Source organism: Schistocerca americana, chromosome 8, assembly GCF_021461395.2.
Source record: "Schistocerca americana isolate TAMUIC-IGC-003095 chromosome 8, iqSchAmer2.1, whole genome shotgun sequence".
NCBI lineage: Eukaryota > Metazoa > Arthropoda > Insecta > Orthoptera > Acrididae > Schistocerca > Schistocerca americana.
In genome coordinates this window covers 200,011,927-200,029,545 of record NC_060126.1, presented here as the reverse complement: position 1 = coordinate 200,029,545, position 17,619 = coordinate 200,011,927, and the positions used below count along the sequence as shown (strand labels likewise).

Below are 17,619 nucleotides of genomic sequence, written 5' to 3'. Positions count from 1 at the left end.
CTGTGGCCCGTGGCAGCTGAGAGGCCCCATGTTAAACCTGGGATGTCTGGAGGTTGACTGGAGTGTCAGGCAGTGACAGCCATTGGATGATCTCACGTCAGAAAATTCAGTTTGAAGTCAGGAACTACCAAAGCTGATGGCTCGCAGATCAGCTAGTGACACTTCTCTGTTAGGATGGAGTAGCTGGGCTGTACAGTCGACTCTTAACTGGCGCTGAGACTGCACCTGTGAATGGGCAACACAGAAGGAATGCAGAGCTGGGAGAATTGACATTCCCTCTGACAGGGTGCATTATGACAGGAGCAAGGCCCCCATCATGTAGTCAGCTGTGGAAACCCGACATTTTCCTGCACTGTGTAGCAACACAGTCACACACTGATGGCAGATTGTTGCATTGCAGGTGCTGCACAGAATATTGCAGTACCCACCCACAGAATTAAGTCAGTGGCTGGCTCTCATCTTGCTTGTCTGGTTGAAAAAGCCTCCCTGAAATTCATGATGCAACACTCCCAATGGGTAGAATGTCATTAAGAAGGTTGTTAATGCTGTGTGACAGGGTGATTCAGCTGTCTCTACCATTGTAGTTTTATGCAACCTGCAATGTTCTATCTTGTCTCCATTAACAACAGACGAGATTTTCATATTCTCCTCCCTGCTATGCACAAACTGTTAGTCCGGCAGAGAAAACGAACAGGATCTTTTTGTAGTAAATTTAATGTAGCTAAATTTTGTAGTGGAACATGTCTTCACTAGAGTCTGTAGTTTTTGAGAGGTTCAAGAAAAACATAACAAAAGTTACCTGCAAATGCACCCCAACTCCCACACACAATCCCCACTGGTCAGAATATCTAGAATGTTGTTCGTGCCACTCCCTCCTAAGACTGTACAAAAATTTGCGACTGCCCAGATTATTTCCCACATTTGAATTTTTGGTCTTCACTGACTGGATTTATTACACCACTGGCTTAGTTGAGAACTTGAAAATCGTAAAACTGATGTTTGTGTAAATTTTACCTAACAATTTTGTGACTTTTAACAGCATAAACTAAACAATTATGTTGTCTTAATTGTCAGGCATTCTGACTGCAAAACTACTGTGCTTGTATTTTAAGGGTTAAGTTTGATCAAATTGTCAAAGTAATTAGTTTTAGTGTACAGTTTACAAAAGTCATTTTTCCTTCATTACCCTCATGGGCACATTAAGATTAATAATGTCAATGAAATAGCCAGCTGTGCTGGTAGTGTAATAGCCCAGTCAAGAGAGACCAAAAAAAGCTGAATATTGGGAATAGTTCCTGTAGTTGTAAATTTTTGTAGAGTAATAGGAGGGAGTGCCACAAACAACATACTAGAAATTCTGACTGGTGAGGGATGTGTGTGGGGGTGCAGGTGCATTTGAAAGTCACTTTTATATGTTTTTTCTTGAATAACTTGAAAACCATGGCCTCCAGTGAAAATGTATCCTGGTACAAAATTTAACTACATCAATTTTCTTACAAAATAAGGTCCTATTTATTTTTTCTGTAGGACTAATAGTGAGTGAGGGTGTATGAAAATCGCGCATGTCACTAATGAAAATTGCATATAACATTGCAGGCTGCATAAAATGAAATTGATAGGGACAGCTGAATCACCCTGTATAATTGGCTTCTTGAAGGCTGAATGGCGTTATTTGAAAGTCCAGTGTAAGACATGCTCTCAGACAGTTAGTAGAGGGGTTGAATGGTACGTATGGTAGATAGCAGATACCATTAATGGCGCAGAAGCTCTTGAATACACAGGATCGGAATTTTGACATCCAGAAGGCTTTCTATCTAGAATGGCTTCCACTGAGGTGGAGCGGACATTTGAATCACATATGGTTAGGGTGACAATGTGTTCAGCACTATCGTCGATATAAATGACCGGAATGTGAACACAAAGTCCACATGGAGGTGACCTGAGGAACCCTGAGGTGATGGCCAAGACAGAAACTGCTGACAGGATGCTGGCTGGGATATGGTGTACACTTTGATGATGTTCTAGTTCATTCTGTGCCACTACATACTACAGTGTTAGACTTCAAGTCTCTGGTGCCGTACCAATGTCCCTGATGGCGCAAATTTCCCTGATGGAGGAGTGTTAAGAAGTCTGATGAAAGACTTTGTAGATTGACCACACAGTCACCTTCTGTGTACCCGAGGCTGATGGCAGATGGAGAACATGCTTTAGGCCTCCCGTTGTTTTGGTTAGAATTTTTCAGACCAGCTGTTGATTCCGCAGCCTGCAGCTCTGTCAGGGGTAGACCTGTGAGGGCAGTGGGGGTAGCTTCTCCAATGTAACAGCAGTGCTGTGAAGAGGAGTCTAAGGATTCATCTTGTCTTCTACATTGGCACTGCATAGTGAGGATTGAAATGAAATTCTATATTGGTAGTTACAGTGGAAGAGAGCCCAGCATTGTAATCATTGGGCATTTAGCATTATGGAATGTGGCAGTCAGGGGCAAAGATTCAAACAAGGAGATTATGATTAGTGACTAGTTTGAATGAAGTGCCAGAAAGGTGTTCGTGGAATTTTTGCATGCCAAAAGCAATAGGGAGAACACTCTCCTCTCTGTGTGAGTAGTTGGTTTGGGCTGATAATGCTTTTAACACAAAAGAAACTGCTCGCTCAGATTTACGTGACGGATGATGGAGTATTACTACACCAATTACTTGCTGATACATGTCAGATGCCACAATACGGGGCAACCGGAAATGAAGTCAGTGAAGTCATGTATTCAGATCAAGTAATGACTGAGGTTAGAGAAAGCACTGTTGTGTTCCAAAGTTTGCTCAAAAGACACACTACAGCAATGTGGAGCTTAATCGATGGTTTGGCAGCTACAGCTTCATTGACTGTGAAATAATTTAACTTGCCGAGTACTCCCTGTAGTTCATGAAGATACCAAGGTGTAGGAAGGTTGTGAATAGCTTGGAGGTCGCACATGGTTCTTGACCATGATTTGCCCTGGATATGATCTTCATACTGTAAAAAAATCAGCTTGTGAAAGTTGCTACACTGGTCCTTTGTTGTAGCAAAGACATTGTAAATGATTTCCTCGATCTGTTGTCATCACAATTATATTGTCTAAATAGATAAACTAATGCAAAGTATTGCCTATATGTTGTTCCAGGAAATGCTGGAAAATAGAGTCCACTGGACACACCAAATTGCAATCTACAGTATTAATATAGCACGAATAAGTTGATAGTGATCATAATTACATGGTATTCTGCATGAAGGGGAAGCTGCAGTTGATGAGTAAAATTTCTTTTTTTTTTTGAAGGGGTATTGAACATTCAAAATTTGCCTGTTACTTAAATTAGCATCAAAGAAAATTCTTGAATTTCTTTAAATGCAGATACAGGCTTCCGGCATTGGACGGAAGTGAGAATTATGGAACTTCTTTAATGGAATGTGTTTTTCAGTTTTGTAAGTTGCACAAAAGAGAACTTGAGGTTATAGTGTGATATAGAACTTTTGAGACTGATGAAATTTCAGTACAAGTTAGTGAAACCATAATTTGACAAAATCTGGCACACACTTTCATTAAAGGTCAGTGAGACTGCAACAAACCGAAGTCATCTTCTCTCCCTGGCACTCGAGCCCCCCCCCCCCCCCCCCCCCCAAAAAAAAAAAATCTCAATCTCTCTCTCTCTCTCTCTCTCTCTCTCTCTCTCTCTCTCTCTCTCTCTCTCTCTCTCACACACACACACACACACACACACACACACACACACACACACACACACAGAGAGAGAGAGAGAGAGAGAGAGAGAGAGAGAGAGAGAGAGAGAGAGAGAGAGAGATAACAATAATGATTGCTATTTCATTCCCTGTATTTCGGTGGTGATGGTTCAGAGATCGTATGTTATACCATGTTTCAGTATATAATAAGTGAAATTTCTTGGAAAGTTCTCAGCTAGCTCTGACAGAACTTCAGCAGCTGTAAAAGTCCATTATTCAGACATCAAATTATGATTTTATACAATGCAACCATGTCATTGTAGAAATAAATGTTATGTTGCTCATGCCTGATGTTATATAAGATTCATTATGAGAAAAATTATGGAGTTGTCATTTGTTTATTTGTAGATCGACGAGGAATTGTGACTCCAGAGTATGCAGCAGAACAGATGAAGGTCATTGAAGACAGAGATACTGTTGTAAACAGCAACAAAACTTATGGCAGTGTGAAAGCCATTCAGACATCAGTGAGTGACAACTATCATACTTATTTTAGTTGTATTGTTGACGTATGATGAAGTGTTAAGTCTTGTTTCAGCATTTTGAAATACTTCTGGTTATTGTTGTTGTTTGCCACATTTTTGCTCCCTTCACCCCTATCTACACTATCCCTTCTCTTCTCACTTCTAACTATTTATTTGCACGGACCACTGAAAGTCACCCTTCAGGCAGAGTAAAGAACTAGTAGTTGAGTATTAGCAGTTGTTGAGTATTTGCAGTTGTTGTGATAACCAGTTACCTGTGTTGGGAAAATTATTTTTCTAGTTGCCAACACTGTGTGCTTTCTCTCCACCACAGTTACAAATGTTGGATACCATTATTCTTACATCTCCAGGAATAATGTTAACTGACATTGAGGTAATAATATTATAATGTATGGCTCACTGTTCATTGTGCTCTACATTAAATTAACCACTAACAAAACTGTGAATATTTCACAGCTCTTATTTCAGTTCTCCATGCTGTTACTGCTACATGAAGACATTGCCGTCTGTTGATTTCTTTCAGTGTCATGGTTAAAGAGAGCATCAAATGCTACTTAAGTCAGATAAAGTTTTAATTTAATGTTATATTCATGTGTGGGTTCTCAGTACATTTCATGAGTGTTTTTGTTGGTTTTGTTGTTGCTGTCTTCAGTCTGAATATTGATTTGATGTAGCTCTCCATGCTAGTCTGTCCTGTGCATGCCTCTTCATCTCTGCATGAGTGCCACAACGTACATCCATTTGAATCTGCTTACTGTGTTCGTGCCTTGGTCTCCCTCTACAATTTTTACTCCACACACTGCCCTCTAGTGGCATGTTGACAATTCCTTAATGGCTCAGAATATGTCCATGTCAGGTTGTCTGATAAATTTCTTTTCTCTGCAGTTGGATTCAGTACCTCCTTATTAGTTAAACAGCCTACCCATCTAATCTTTAGCATTATTCTATAGCACAACATTTCAAAATATTTTATTATTTTTTCTGAACTGCTTATCACTCACATTCCATATCTGTACAAGGCTACAGTTCAGAGAAACAGCATCAGAAAATATTTCCTAACAATTAAATTGGTATTAGATGCTGAAGCAATGCTTTTATTTCTACTGCCAATCAGCATTTTATATCTTCTCTACTTCACCCATCATCAATGTTTTTTATTTTTTATTTTTTTTATTGCCAGCACTGCAACACTAATCTACTACTCACAGTTTCACATTTCCTAATCTAATTGCCTCATCACTGTTGTTGTTGTGGTCTTCAGTCCTGAGACTGGTTTGATGCAGCTCTCCATGCTACTCTATCCTGTGCAAGCTTTTTCATCTCCCAGTACCTACTGCAACCTACATCTTTCTGAATCTGCTTAGTGTATTCATCTCTTGGTCTCCCTCTACGATTTTTACCCTCCACGCTGCCCTCCAATACTAAATTGGTGATCCCTCGATGTCTCAGAACATGTCCTACCAACCGATCCCTTCTTGTAGTCAAGTTGTGCCACAAGCTCCTCTTCTCCCCAATTCTATTCAATACCTCCTCATTAGTTGTGTGATCTACCCATCTAATCTTCAGCATTCTTCTGTAGCACCACATTTCAAAAGCTTCTATTCTCTTCTTGTCTAAACTATTTACAATCCACGTTTCACTTCCATACATGGCTACATTCCATTAAAGTACTTTCAGAAATGACTTCCTGACACTTAAATCTATACTCGATGTTAACAAATTTTTCTTCTTCAGAAACGCTTTCCTTGCCATTGCCAGTCTACATTTTACATCCTCTCTACTTCAACCATCGTCAGTTATTTTGCTCCCCAAATAGCAAAACTCCTTTACTATTTTAAGTGTCTCATTTCCTAATCTAATTCCCTCAGCATCACCCGACTTAATTCGACTACATTCCATTATCCTCATTTTGCTTTTGTTGATGTTCATCTTGTACCCTCCTTTCAAAACACTGACCATTTCGTTCAGCTGCTCTTCCAAGTCCTTTGCTGTCTCTGAGAGAATTACAATGTCACCGGCGAACCTCAAAGTTTTGATTTCTTCTCCATGGATTTTAATACCTACACCGAACTTTTTTTTGTTTCCTTTATTGCTTGCTCAATATACAGATTGAATAATATCGGGGATAGGCTACAACCCTGTCTCACTCCCTTCCCAACCGCTGCTTTCCTTTCATACCCCTCGACTCTTATAACTGCCATCTGCTTTCTGTACAAATTGTAAATTGCCTTTCGCTCCCTGTATTTTACCCCTGCTACCTTCAGAATTTGAAAGAGAGTATTCCAGTCAACATTGTCAAAAGCTTTCTCTAAGTCTACAAATGCTATAAACGTAGGTTTGCCTTTTCTTAGTCTATTTTCTAAGATAAGTTGTAGGGTCAGTATTGACTCACGTGTTCAAACATTTCTACGGAATCCAAACTGATCTTCCCCAAAGTCGGCTTCTATCAGTTTTTCCATTCGTCCGTAAAGAATTCGCATTAGTATTTTGCAGCTTTGACTTATTAAACTGATAGTTCGATAATTTTCACATCTGTCAACACCTGCTTTCTTTGGGATTGGAATTACTATATTCTTCTTGAAGTCTGAGAGTATTTCGCCTGTCTCATACATCTTGCTCACCAGATGGTAGAGTTTTGTCAGGACTGGCTCTCCCAAGGCTGTCAGTAGTTCTAATGGAATGTTGTCTACTCTTGGGGCTTTGTTTCGACTCAGGTCTTCCAGTGCTCTGTCAAACTCTTTACGCAGTATCACATCTCCCATTTCATCTTCATCTACATCCTCTTCCATTTCCATAACATTGTCCTCAAGTACGTCGCCCTTGTATGGACCCTCTATATACTCCTTCTACCTTTCTGCTTTCCCTTCTTTGCTTAGAACTGGGTTTCCATCAAAGCCCTTGATATTCATACAAGTGGTTCTCCTTTCTCCAAAGGTCTCTTTAATTTTCCTGTAAGCAGTATCTATCTTACCCCTAGTGAGATAAGCCTCTACATCCTTACATTTGTCCTCTAGCCATCCCTGCTTAGCCATTTTGCACTTCCTGTCGATCTCATTTTTGAGACGTTTGTATTCCTTTTTGCCTGCTTCATTTAATGCATTTTTATGTTGCTCCTTTCATTAATTAAATTCAATATTTCTTCTGTTATCGTTACTACTTGATATAATTTGATCACAATCCATTGCCATTGTTGTACTTTTGTTGATGTTCATCTTATAATGTCTTTTCTAGATACTATCCATTCCATTCATGTGTTCTTCCAGTATATTCCTTTTCCATCTCTGACAGAATGACAGTCATTGGCAAAGCTTAACATTTTCATATCTTCTTCCTGAACTTTTAACCCCATTTCATAATTTCTGCTTGGATTCCTTTCTGCCTGCTCAGGTGGGATTATACAAGGCATGGTATTCACCTTAACAGGAAAAGGAAGGGTAAATTGGTTGGAAAAATAGCAGGAAAGTTAAAGGGGGAGGCATTGTCATGAGTGATAAAATACCAGTGGTTTTAGGGTTCAGAAAAGACCTTTTTAGCGTAGGGAGGAGAGAAAGAAACAAAGTCATGAGAGAGGTTAGGCTTGAGACAAACCTTCAGTTTGAGAAAGAAACCAAGAAACATAATTCTATCTTATTACATCAGCATAAACAGCTGTTTGTTAAGTATTTTCAGTAGTCATTAGAAATTTCAACTCTACCCAATTTTAATTCAGTCAATGTGAAATGTCAGCTATCTTTATTGCATCAAAATATTTGAGGACTGAGAAATAAAATTAATGAATTAATTATCTGCATAGATGAATTAGAGTCCTCAAATCCAGGTGACATAATCTGCCTCTCTGAACATCATCACTGGTACAGAACTTTTAATTGTTACAGGATTTAGGTTAGCATCTCACTTTTGTAGAGCAGAAATGGAGAAAGGAGGAGTTTCCACATTCATCAGGGACTATCATAAATTTAAGAAAATAGACATTCATAAATTTTGTCTAGAACAGCATTTGGAAGCAAGTGCAATAGAAGTAAAATTTCACAAAAAATTCATCATAATATTAAGTGTATATCAAACACCTGCAGGTAACTTCAATCTGTTCGTAAACCACCTTGAAGCTGTACTGGCCCATTTAACAACCAAAAACAGAGATAGTGGTTGCTGGTGTCTTCAATGTAGATTTCCTTAAAGACTCTCCCAGTAAGAACTTATTTGAGTTAGTAACACTATCATCCAACCTAATTCCCACTGTAAAGTTCCCCACTAGAGTAGCCAGTTGCTCACAAACAGCCAACATCTTTATAGAAAAGTCCAATGAACAAAATTATATTACAAAACCAGTAGTCAATGGCCTCTCAGATCATGACATGCAGTTCCTTCTGTTAAATGTTAATACTGAACAGGGTATAAAATCTGTTAAATCTGAGCTCAAGAGGGTAATCAATAAGCCAAAAATGGATTATTTCAGGACACTCCTCAGAGACATTCAGTGGAGTGATGTTTACAGTGCCCATGGCATGAATGAAAAATATAACATTTTTGTGAATAAAGTGATTACCTTATTTGAACACTGTTTTCCCCCAAACTAACCAAGGTTAGAGCAAAGTCTACAAAGAAGCCATGGATTACTCAAGGAATAGAGGTATCTGTTGTGGACTGGCAAGACAGCCAATCCACTATGACAGGAAGCCGAAAGGCACGCGTTTAAGCTCACGCAGGCTGGCGTGAGGTCTGGAACAGGTCAGGGATATGAGACTAGCAAAAATAGTACGTATCTGTTGGAATACTTAACTTTAATCCATAATTGGTGAACATCGCTCTTGACAGTACATGCATCACAAGATAAATAGCAAATGATAATGGCGCCTTGCTAGGTCGTAGCAAATTACGTAGCTGAAGGCTATGGTAACTATCGTCTCGGCAATTGAGAGCGTAATTTTTCAGTGAACCATCGCTAGCAAAGTCGGCTGTACAACTGGGGCGAGTGCTAGGAAGTCTCTCTAGACCTGCCATGTGGCGGCGCTCGGTCTGCAATCACTGATAGTGGCAACACGCGGGTCCGACGTATACTAACGGACCGCGGCCGATTTAAAGGCTACCACCTAGCAAGTGTGGTCTCTGGCGGTGACACCACAGTATCTTGTAAAACAAAAAGAAAACTGTATCTGTCAATGTGAAACAGTTCTGATGTTGATGCTATAGCACATTGCAAGAAATACTGCAAAATATTAAAGACTGTAATACGGTTATCAAAGCAAATATATTACAAGGAAAAGATAGTCATATCAGATAACAAAATGAAGACAGTAAGGGATATAGTGAAGGAGGAGACTGGTAGAACCAGACATGAAGAGGGACAAATAGCATTAAGAGTAAATGATACATTGGTGACAGATATGTATAGTGTTGCAGAACTTTTTAACAAACATTTTATAACTGTTACTGAATAGATGGGATTGTCATGTTCTGTAGATGCTGCTATGGAATACCTCAGACCAGACATTTAAAGAAACTTCCATAATATGAATTTGACCCCCACTATCCCAGCAGAAGTAATGTCCATCATAAAATCTTTAAAATCAAAAACATCTAGTGGGTATGATGAAATATCAACAAAGTTAATTAACTTAAGTAACATATTAAGCTATCTGTGTAACCAGTTGTTTATCAGTGAAATATTTCCTGAATGGGTGAAATATGCTGAAGTTAAGCCATTGTTTAAGAAGGGAGGTAAAGAAATAGCATCAAATTTCCATCCAATTTCACTTTTGCCAGCATTCTCAAAAATTTTAGAAAAGGTAATGTACAATTGGCTTTATAACCATCTTATCATGAGTAACATGCTGTCAAAGTCACAGTTTGGATTTCTAAAGGGTTCTGATACTAAGAAGGCCATCTTCACTTACAGTGAAAATGTACTTAATTCATTAGACAAAAAATTGCAGGCAGCTAGTATATTTTGTGATCTGTCAAATGCATTTGATTGTGTAAATCACAATATCCTTTTAGGTAAATTAGAATATTATGGTGTAACAGGAAATGCTACAAAATGGTTCAAATCTTATATCTCTGACAGGAAACAAAGGGTGTTATTAGGAAAGAGACATGAATCAAGCTATCAGGCATCATCCAACTGGGAACTAATTACATGTGGGGTCCCACAAGGTCCCATACTTTTTCTTGTGTATATCAATGACCTTTCATCAGTAACATTACCAGATGCCAAGTTTTTATTGTTTGCTGATGATAGAAACATTGCAATAAATAGCAAATCAGGTGTAGTCTTAGAAAGATCGGCTAATAAAATATTTGTTGACGTTAATCACTGGTTCCTAGCCAATTCTTTGTCACTAAACTTTGAAAAAACACACTACATGCAGCTCAGAACTTGTAAGGGGTGTCCCACGAGTATATGCCTAACATACGATGACAAGCAGATAGAATAAGTGGACAGTGTTAAATTCTTGGGATTGCAGCTTGATAATAAATTCAACTGGGAGGAGCAACCACAGAACTGCTGAAGCGTCTTAACAAATCTCTATTTGCAATGCGAATGGTCAGACATAGGGGATATAAAAATGAAAGAGCTGGCATACTATGCTTACTTTCATACCACAATGTCGTATGGGCTTATTTTTTGGGCTAATTCATCAAGTCAAGCTAAAGTTTTCCGGACACAAAAACATGCAATAAGAGTTGTATGTGGTGTGAGCTCAAGAACACCCTGCAGAAGCCTGTTTAGGGAACTAGGAATATTTATTCCTTAAAGAAATTTGTCATTAAAAGTATATCACTTTTTCAAACCAACAACTCAGTTCATGGAGTCATTACTAGAAATAAGAATAATACTCACAAGGATTTAAAGTCACTTACTCTTGTACGAAAAGGTGTACAGGAACACACATTTTCAATAACGTGCCAGCGGCCACACCCAATCTAACTTCTGCACCATTTCAGCGCAGTAATGTGTTCATTGTAAATAAATATTGTAGTAGTTATATTGTTCTATTATATGTCTATTACCTTATGAGTGTTTGTAAAATGATCCTTTCATATAGTGTTCATTAAAAAAATGATGATCATTCCGCTTGGGACCTGTGGAAGGTACATAAGCTTATTTGTTTCGGTTGTAAATACTTGTCATGTATTATTTGTTTTTCTGACATGTTCTACATCCTGGAGGACCTCCTCATTACGGATCAATTGGAATGAAAGTAAATCTAATCTAAAAAAAATCTAATCTGTACATATTGAATAATATGAGGGGTGAGTTGCAACCTTGTTTCACTCCCTTTTTCAACTATGGCTTTCTTTTCAAGTCTGCAGTTTGTTTTCTGTACAAATTTTAGACAACCTTTTGCTCCCTCTCTTTGATCCCTGCTACCTTCAGAGTAATTTTCCTATATTTCTGCAGAAGCAAAACTAATCTTCCGCGATATTGACGTCTACCAGTTTTTTCAGTCTTCTGTAAATAATTCATGTCAATATTTTGCAACCATGACTTAATAATTGATGGTTCAATAGTATTCGCACTTGTCAGCACCTGCGTTCTTTGGAATTGTAATTATTATCTTCTTCCTAAAGTCTGAGGGTATTTCACCAGTCGCATCACAGGCTCCTGAGGATCTCAATGTTTCTGAAGGAATGTCATCTATTCCAGGAGCATTATGTCTTCCAGTACTCTGTTAAATTCTTATCGCAGCATCGTATCATCCATCTCATCACCTACGTCCTGTTCCCTTTCAGTAAGTTTTCTCAAGTTTGTTTTCCTTATAAAGACCCTTTATATATTCCTTCCAACTTTCCTTTCTTTGCTTGGTACTGGCCTGTCGTCTCAGCTCTTGATATTCAAACAGCCGCTTCTGTCTTCTTCAAAGGTATCGCTAATTTTCCTCCAAAGATACCTCTAGTTTTCCTAAAGGTGGCATCTATCTTTCACCTAGTTATGCATGCTTCTACAGCCTTGCATATGCCCTCTAACTATTCCTGTTTCATGATTACTGGTAGCTTATTAGTGAAATTTGTCACACTGTATAGGACCTCATTCTGAACTCAAGATTTCAAATATTATATTCTTCTTCTTCTTCGTCTTAGGCTACAGCAGCAGCAGAAGCAGCAGCAGCAGCAGCAGAAGCATAAGCATCAGCATCAGCAGCAGCATCATCATATTCCATTTAGCCTTCTCTGTCTGATAAAATACTCCTCCAGATTTCCCATGCAAAGTCTTCAGCTATATGCATACAAAAGTTGGGTTCCCTGTTTTCTATCATTGTCTACCCATCTTCCATTATATCATCATCTCAATCCTTTCTAATATCTTGGGGTCCAGCAAACAACTACCTTGGTGCTTCTACCATCTATTTGCTTGACTACATATGCCACTCACCTTCATTTCAGTTTCATTACAGCCATAATTTCTTCTTCCATTCCAGTCTGTTTCCTTATCTATTTGTTTGCTTCCAGTACCTCCTGGTAAACCAAACATGCATATCTCCATCACTCATTTGGTCGACCACAGTTTTTGAATGGTTTTCACATTTAAAATTCATGTTTTATTGCACAAGTCCAATCTGCTAATACACATGACTTCTGAATGTTTCTTTTCACACTTATTTGAAGCATAGTTTTGAAAACCTTAAATGTGGTTTATCAAAAGCCCTCTACGTCATTTTTATTCATCTGTTAATTTCATTTGCTGTCCTTAATATGAAAACTTATTAACTGGTTGTATGACTTCAGTGTTAATTTGTACTAATTTCTTTTTGATTTGTTAATGATACATTACTTTAGCTTTATTGTAATTCACTTGCAAGCATTCTTTAAAAATTGCTCTATGATTTTCTTCTATTTATTGCTGGAGTTAATCTGCATTAGGAGCAAACAGTGTCAGGTCATCGGCAAAATGCTTCTTTTTTTCCAGCTTGAGGGTCTGAGAAACTTTCATTGGACTGTAGAGAATGATTTGAATGGTGTAGAATCTCCTTGCCTGACTCCTCTTTCAGTTTTGAATTTTTCTGTATCGTAATGGAGTATACTGGAATCTGTAGCAGTGACATCTATATTCTTCAATGTACTTGTTTCTCCATGTTTACCAGTGGTTTTATTGAAACTGAGTCAATAGCTTTCTCAAAATCTATTAATCCCAGACAAAATGGTAATCCATACTCATAGCTCTGCTCTGTACTTTCTTTCATTACTTGCAGATGGTTCATCCACTTCTAGAGGCGACTCATTCATTTGCCTGCTGAAAGTCTAATGTTTTTTGTGTAATTGATGACAGTTTCAGTGACTATTTTGTACATCATGGAGAGGAGGCTGATTATTTCTTCCATTTTGTCTGTACCTTTATCTGTGAAGTGGAATAAGTATAAAATATTGCAGTTTTGTGCAATTGTCTTCTCTCAAAACTAATTTTGCAAGTTGCCTTTGTATGTGTACCTCTAGCTTTAATCTTTCTGTTGAAGCACCATCATCTCCCACCATCTTTCCTTTCTTCATACCTCAAGTGGCTTTACATATTTCTCTAGTACTACATCATGAAATTCGTTGCTAATTGTTTCTGATTCATTTCTTGAACAATACCAACAGTGAAGAAACCTGGGAATGTTTGTTCAGTTTTCTTTCTGGTGTTAGTTACTGAGCCATCTGCCAACTTAACTAATGAAATGTAGTTTCTATGCAACATTATTTCTATTTTTTAAAATTCTAAGTGTTCCCATTTGTTTCTTTTACCAAATTTTCATTGTATTTACACATCCTTGTCAAGACATTTATGCATAGTTCAGTTTAATTCAACATTTAGAATAATGCTCAAGTGTGTGGGTCCCATACTAAAGAGAACTAACAAGTGATATTGAGCGTATGTCTAGAAGGGCAGCATGAATGGTCACAGGTTTGTTTGACCCATGGAAGAGAGTCATGGGGATTCTGGAAAAACTGAATTAGCAGTCATTTAAAGATAGATGCAGTCAATTGAGTGAAAATTACCAGCTTTAAGTGAGGAATCTAGGAATATACTAATATCTTCAATGTGTTGCCCCCATAGGGATTGCAAAGACAAGTTTGGACTGGTTATATATTGCACACAAAGATGTTAAGCAATCATTCTTTCCATATGTGAATGGAAGAGGAAGTAACCCTCGTAACTGATACAATTGGAAGTATCCACTATCTCGCATTTCACAGTGGGTTGCAGAGTATAAATATAGAGGTATATATTCTGGATCTTCGTATTATTGTTTATCTGAAACTCTTGCAGTTTCTGTATAACTGTCTTGCTCCATTTAAGCTTTTTATGTGTATAAAAGCCTGCAAATAATATAAAGGCCATGTTCGCTGGGATATAACTTGCTGAGACCTCTCCGAGGCTTTTATATAATATTTAGTTGTGAACTAACACATAGTAATGTTACTGCTCACATTTGTGACATAAGCACACTTTGTTTCAGACAGAATTCATCAGAATATTGTATGACAAGACAGGTGACATTCGTACTGTAAAATCTTGATAGATATTGTTAGCATCATTGTTGGTGTGTTTCATCAACAGTAATCATTTTCTGACTACGTGTGTCCCTCATTGGTATTCACAAATCACCGGCCAGTCTGGATTATCAGATACAAAATTCGATAATTTAATTTTCTGGAGTATATTAAAAGATGCTATAGGTTACTCTTACCTGCTATCTTCCAGTATGGTATGATATGTCATACAGTAAAACCTCGCTTTTACGCTTCTCAAGGAACTTCAAAAAAATTGTGTAAAATGCGGGTAAATGTAGAATGTGGGAAATAACATTTTAAGCTATAAAAGTTATGTATAGGATACCCGTTTGATTTATGCACTTTATCTGTGATACATATACATAACAGACATTAAAAGACGTGTTTACCATCTAATGAAGGTTTATTATCTAATAAACTGCTGATGTAACTGGAACTGATAACTGTCAGGGAAGTAGGAATGTTTGACTCAATTTCATACGCCATAATCAACATTTTTGAAAGTCTGCAGCTATCATTCATTATTTAAATAATGAAGTACTGCACTAGTTACATATTTTTCATGTTTAGCACAACGCGTTTCGAGAATTTTTCCTCATTGTCAAGTGTAAATGTGTACATAAATGTTTTATGTGCTGTTTGAATATGTGTCTTTCTGTTTCTCTTGCACTGTAGTCATCTTTTTAAGGTTATCAGGTACTGTGCCTCCTCACTTATGTGTTGGTGGAAAACCACACACATGCAAACTATCGCTCACATTGTTTGTTTGTGTAGCATCACAAAAAATACATACGTAAATACTACACTTGACAACAAGAATAAATTCCTGGAATATGTTTTGCTCAACATGAAAAAAATATGTAACTGGCACTGTGTTTAAACTAAAAGTATTTGAGCAACGCAAAGCTAATGATGTTGTCAACTAGCGCTACAAGTGGCCAAACACCGAATTACACTGCATATGGTTTGGTTAGAAAAAGTTGTGACAATGATGGCAACAATCACGAAACTGCATTTGCGCAGTTTGGAAATGGATGTGATTGGTCACAATGTCTTTATTCAAACAAAACTCCCTCAGCCACCACGCCAAGTAGGGCTTGGCAGCGGCAGGAGATGAGGCACAAATTGTTCCAAATTTTACATGTCTGTGGTTCAGATCCGTTGAGTAGAGTGCCCTGGTGTCAAGAACTTAACCATCTAACATTTGTAAACACTTCTGGATGGACAAAAGTATGCTAGCATCATTTTCTTCTCCACGAACATTTTTTCGTAATGTGTAAATCGCGGGAAAATTATAAATATGTTGACCCAAAATCGGGTGCAAATTAACATTGTGTACATAGGAAATTAGACGGGAACAATTAAAATAATATTGTAAATGTTAATTCTGGGAGTGTAAAAACAAAGTTACACTGTACCAATTTTTTTTTTTTTTGCAGGAAACAATGGGACACAGAACAAGTGTTTGAACTTAAACCTAATATGCTGTAGAGCAATACACTATCTGGCAGGGATTGTTGCACTTTTGGTCCAGAAAAGAATACAGAAGTGTTGACAGGCAAACTTCAGTAGACACTTGGGGTCCATAAATAGATCAGTGCACAAAACATAGTTTCCACTGTCATACATTAGGGACAGATCTTGCTGAGAACCCAAGAAAATTCTGGTCCTGCATAAAATCATAAAGCCGGTTAAAGGCTTCGATCCAGTGATGTGATTTGTCTGGTGTGGCAATAGAGATGACAAAGGGAAAGTGGAAATTTTAAATTTCACATTCACAAAATCATTCATACAGGAGGATTGTACAGGCTTGCCATCATTTTACTGTCATACAGACTCCTGTATGTAGGTCATACAAATTGACATCCCTGGCATTGAGAAGCAGTTGAAAGAGTTAAAAACACACAAGTCTCCAGGTCCAGATGGAATACCAGTTTGTTCTTAAAGTGAGTACTCTTTGATATTGGCTCCTTATTTAACTTATATTTATCATAAATCTCTCACTCAGTGCAAAGTCCCAAGCAACTGGAAGAAAATGCAATTGAGGTCTTATATAAGGATAGAGGAACAGATGAATAAAATTACAGACCAGTGTAGTAACATTGCTTTGTTGCAGAATTTGTGGGTATATTCTAAGTTTAAATATAATAAATTTCCTTGAGATGGAAAAGCTTCTACCCATTAAACAGTATGGGATTAAAAAGTATTGCTCCTACTTAAATTGCTCTTTTCTTGCCTAACATCTTGGATGAATTGCAGCAGGTAGAATCCATATTCCTAGATTTCTGGAAAGTGTTTGACATGGTGCCTCACTGCAGACTGGTAACCAAGGTACAAACATACAGGATAGGTTCCTAGATATGTGAGTGGCTTGAAGACGTTTTATGTATTAGAGCGCAATATGTTATCCTTGACAATGAGTGTCCATCAGAGGCAAGAATATCGTCAAGGGTGCCACATGGAAGTGTGATAAGGACTGCCCTTATTATCTATATACATAAATGATCTGATGGACAGGGTGAGCAGCAATCTGGGCTGGTTTCTGAGGATGCTGTGCTGTACTGGAAGGTGTCGTCATTGAATGACTGTAAAAAGATACAAAATGACTTAGACAATATTTCTAGCTAGTGTGATTAACAGCAGTTTGCTCTAAATGTAGAAAAAAAATGTAAGTTAATGCAGGTGAATAGGAGAAAAAAATCCTCTGATGTTAGAGTACAGTACTAATGGTGTAAACAGTTTTTGGTATTGCTGAGCAACAGTCATACAATGATTTTTAAATGAACAACTCACCATTTGACTGTATTGTTTATTTAATTACGACCCAGGTTTTGGCCTTGTATGCCATTTTCAAGTGATTGAGTTCATGTCATTG

The 17,619-nt window shown here is 37.8% G+C and overlaps 1 protein-coding gene across 2 annotated transcripts in view; it reads left to right on the top strand.

Annotated features, from left to right (window-relative positions):
• LOC124625818 (palmitoyltransferase app-like) overlaps positions 1–17,619 on the top strand; it is a 152,112-nt gene that overhangs the window by 94,563 nt on the left and 39,930 nt on the right. For both annotated transcript variants that reach the window (XM_047149280.1, XM_047149279.1), the window contains exon 7: positions 4,117–4,235. In XM_047149280.1, the coding sequence (XP_047005236.1) occupies positions 4,117–4,235 (119 nt within the window). The remainder of the gene's footprint in view (positions 1–4,116; positions 4,236–17,619) is intronic.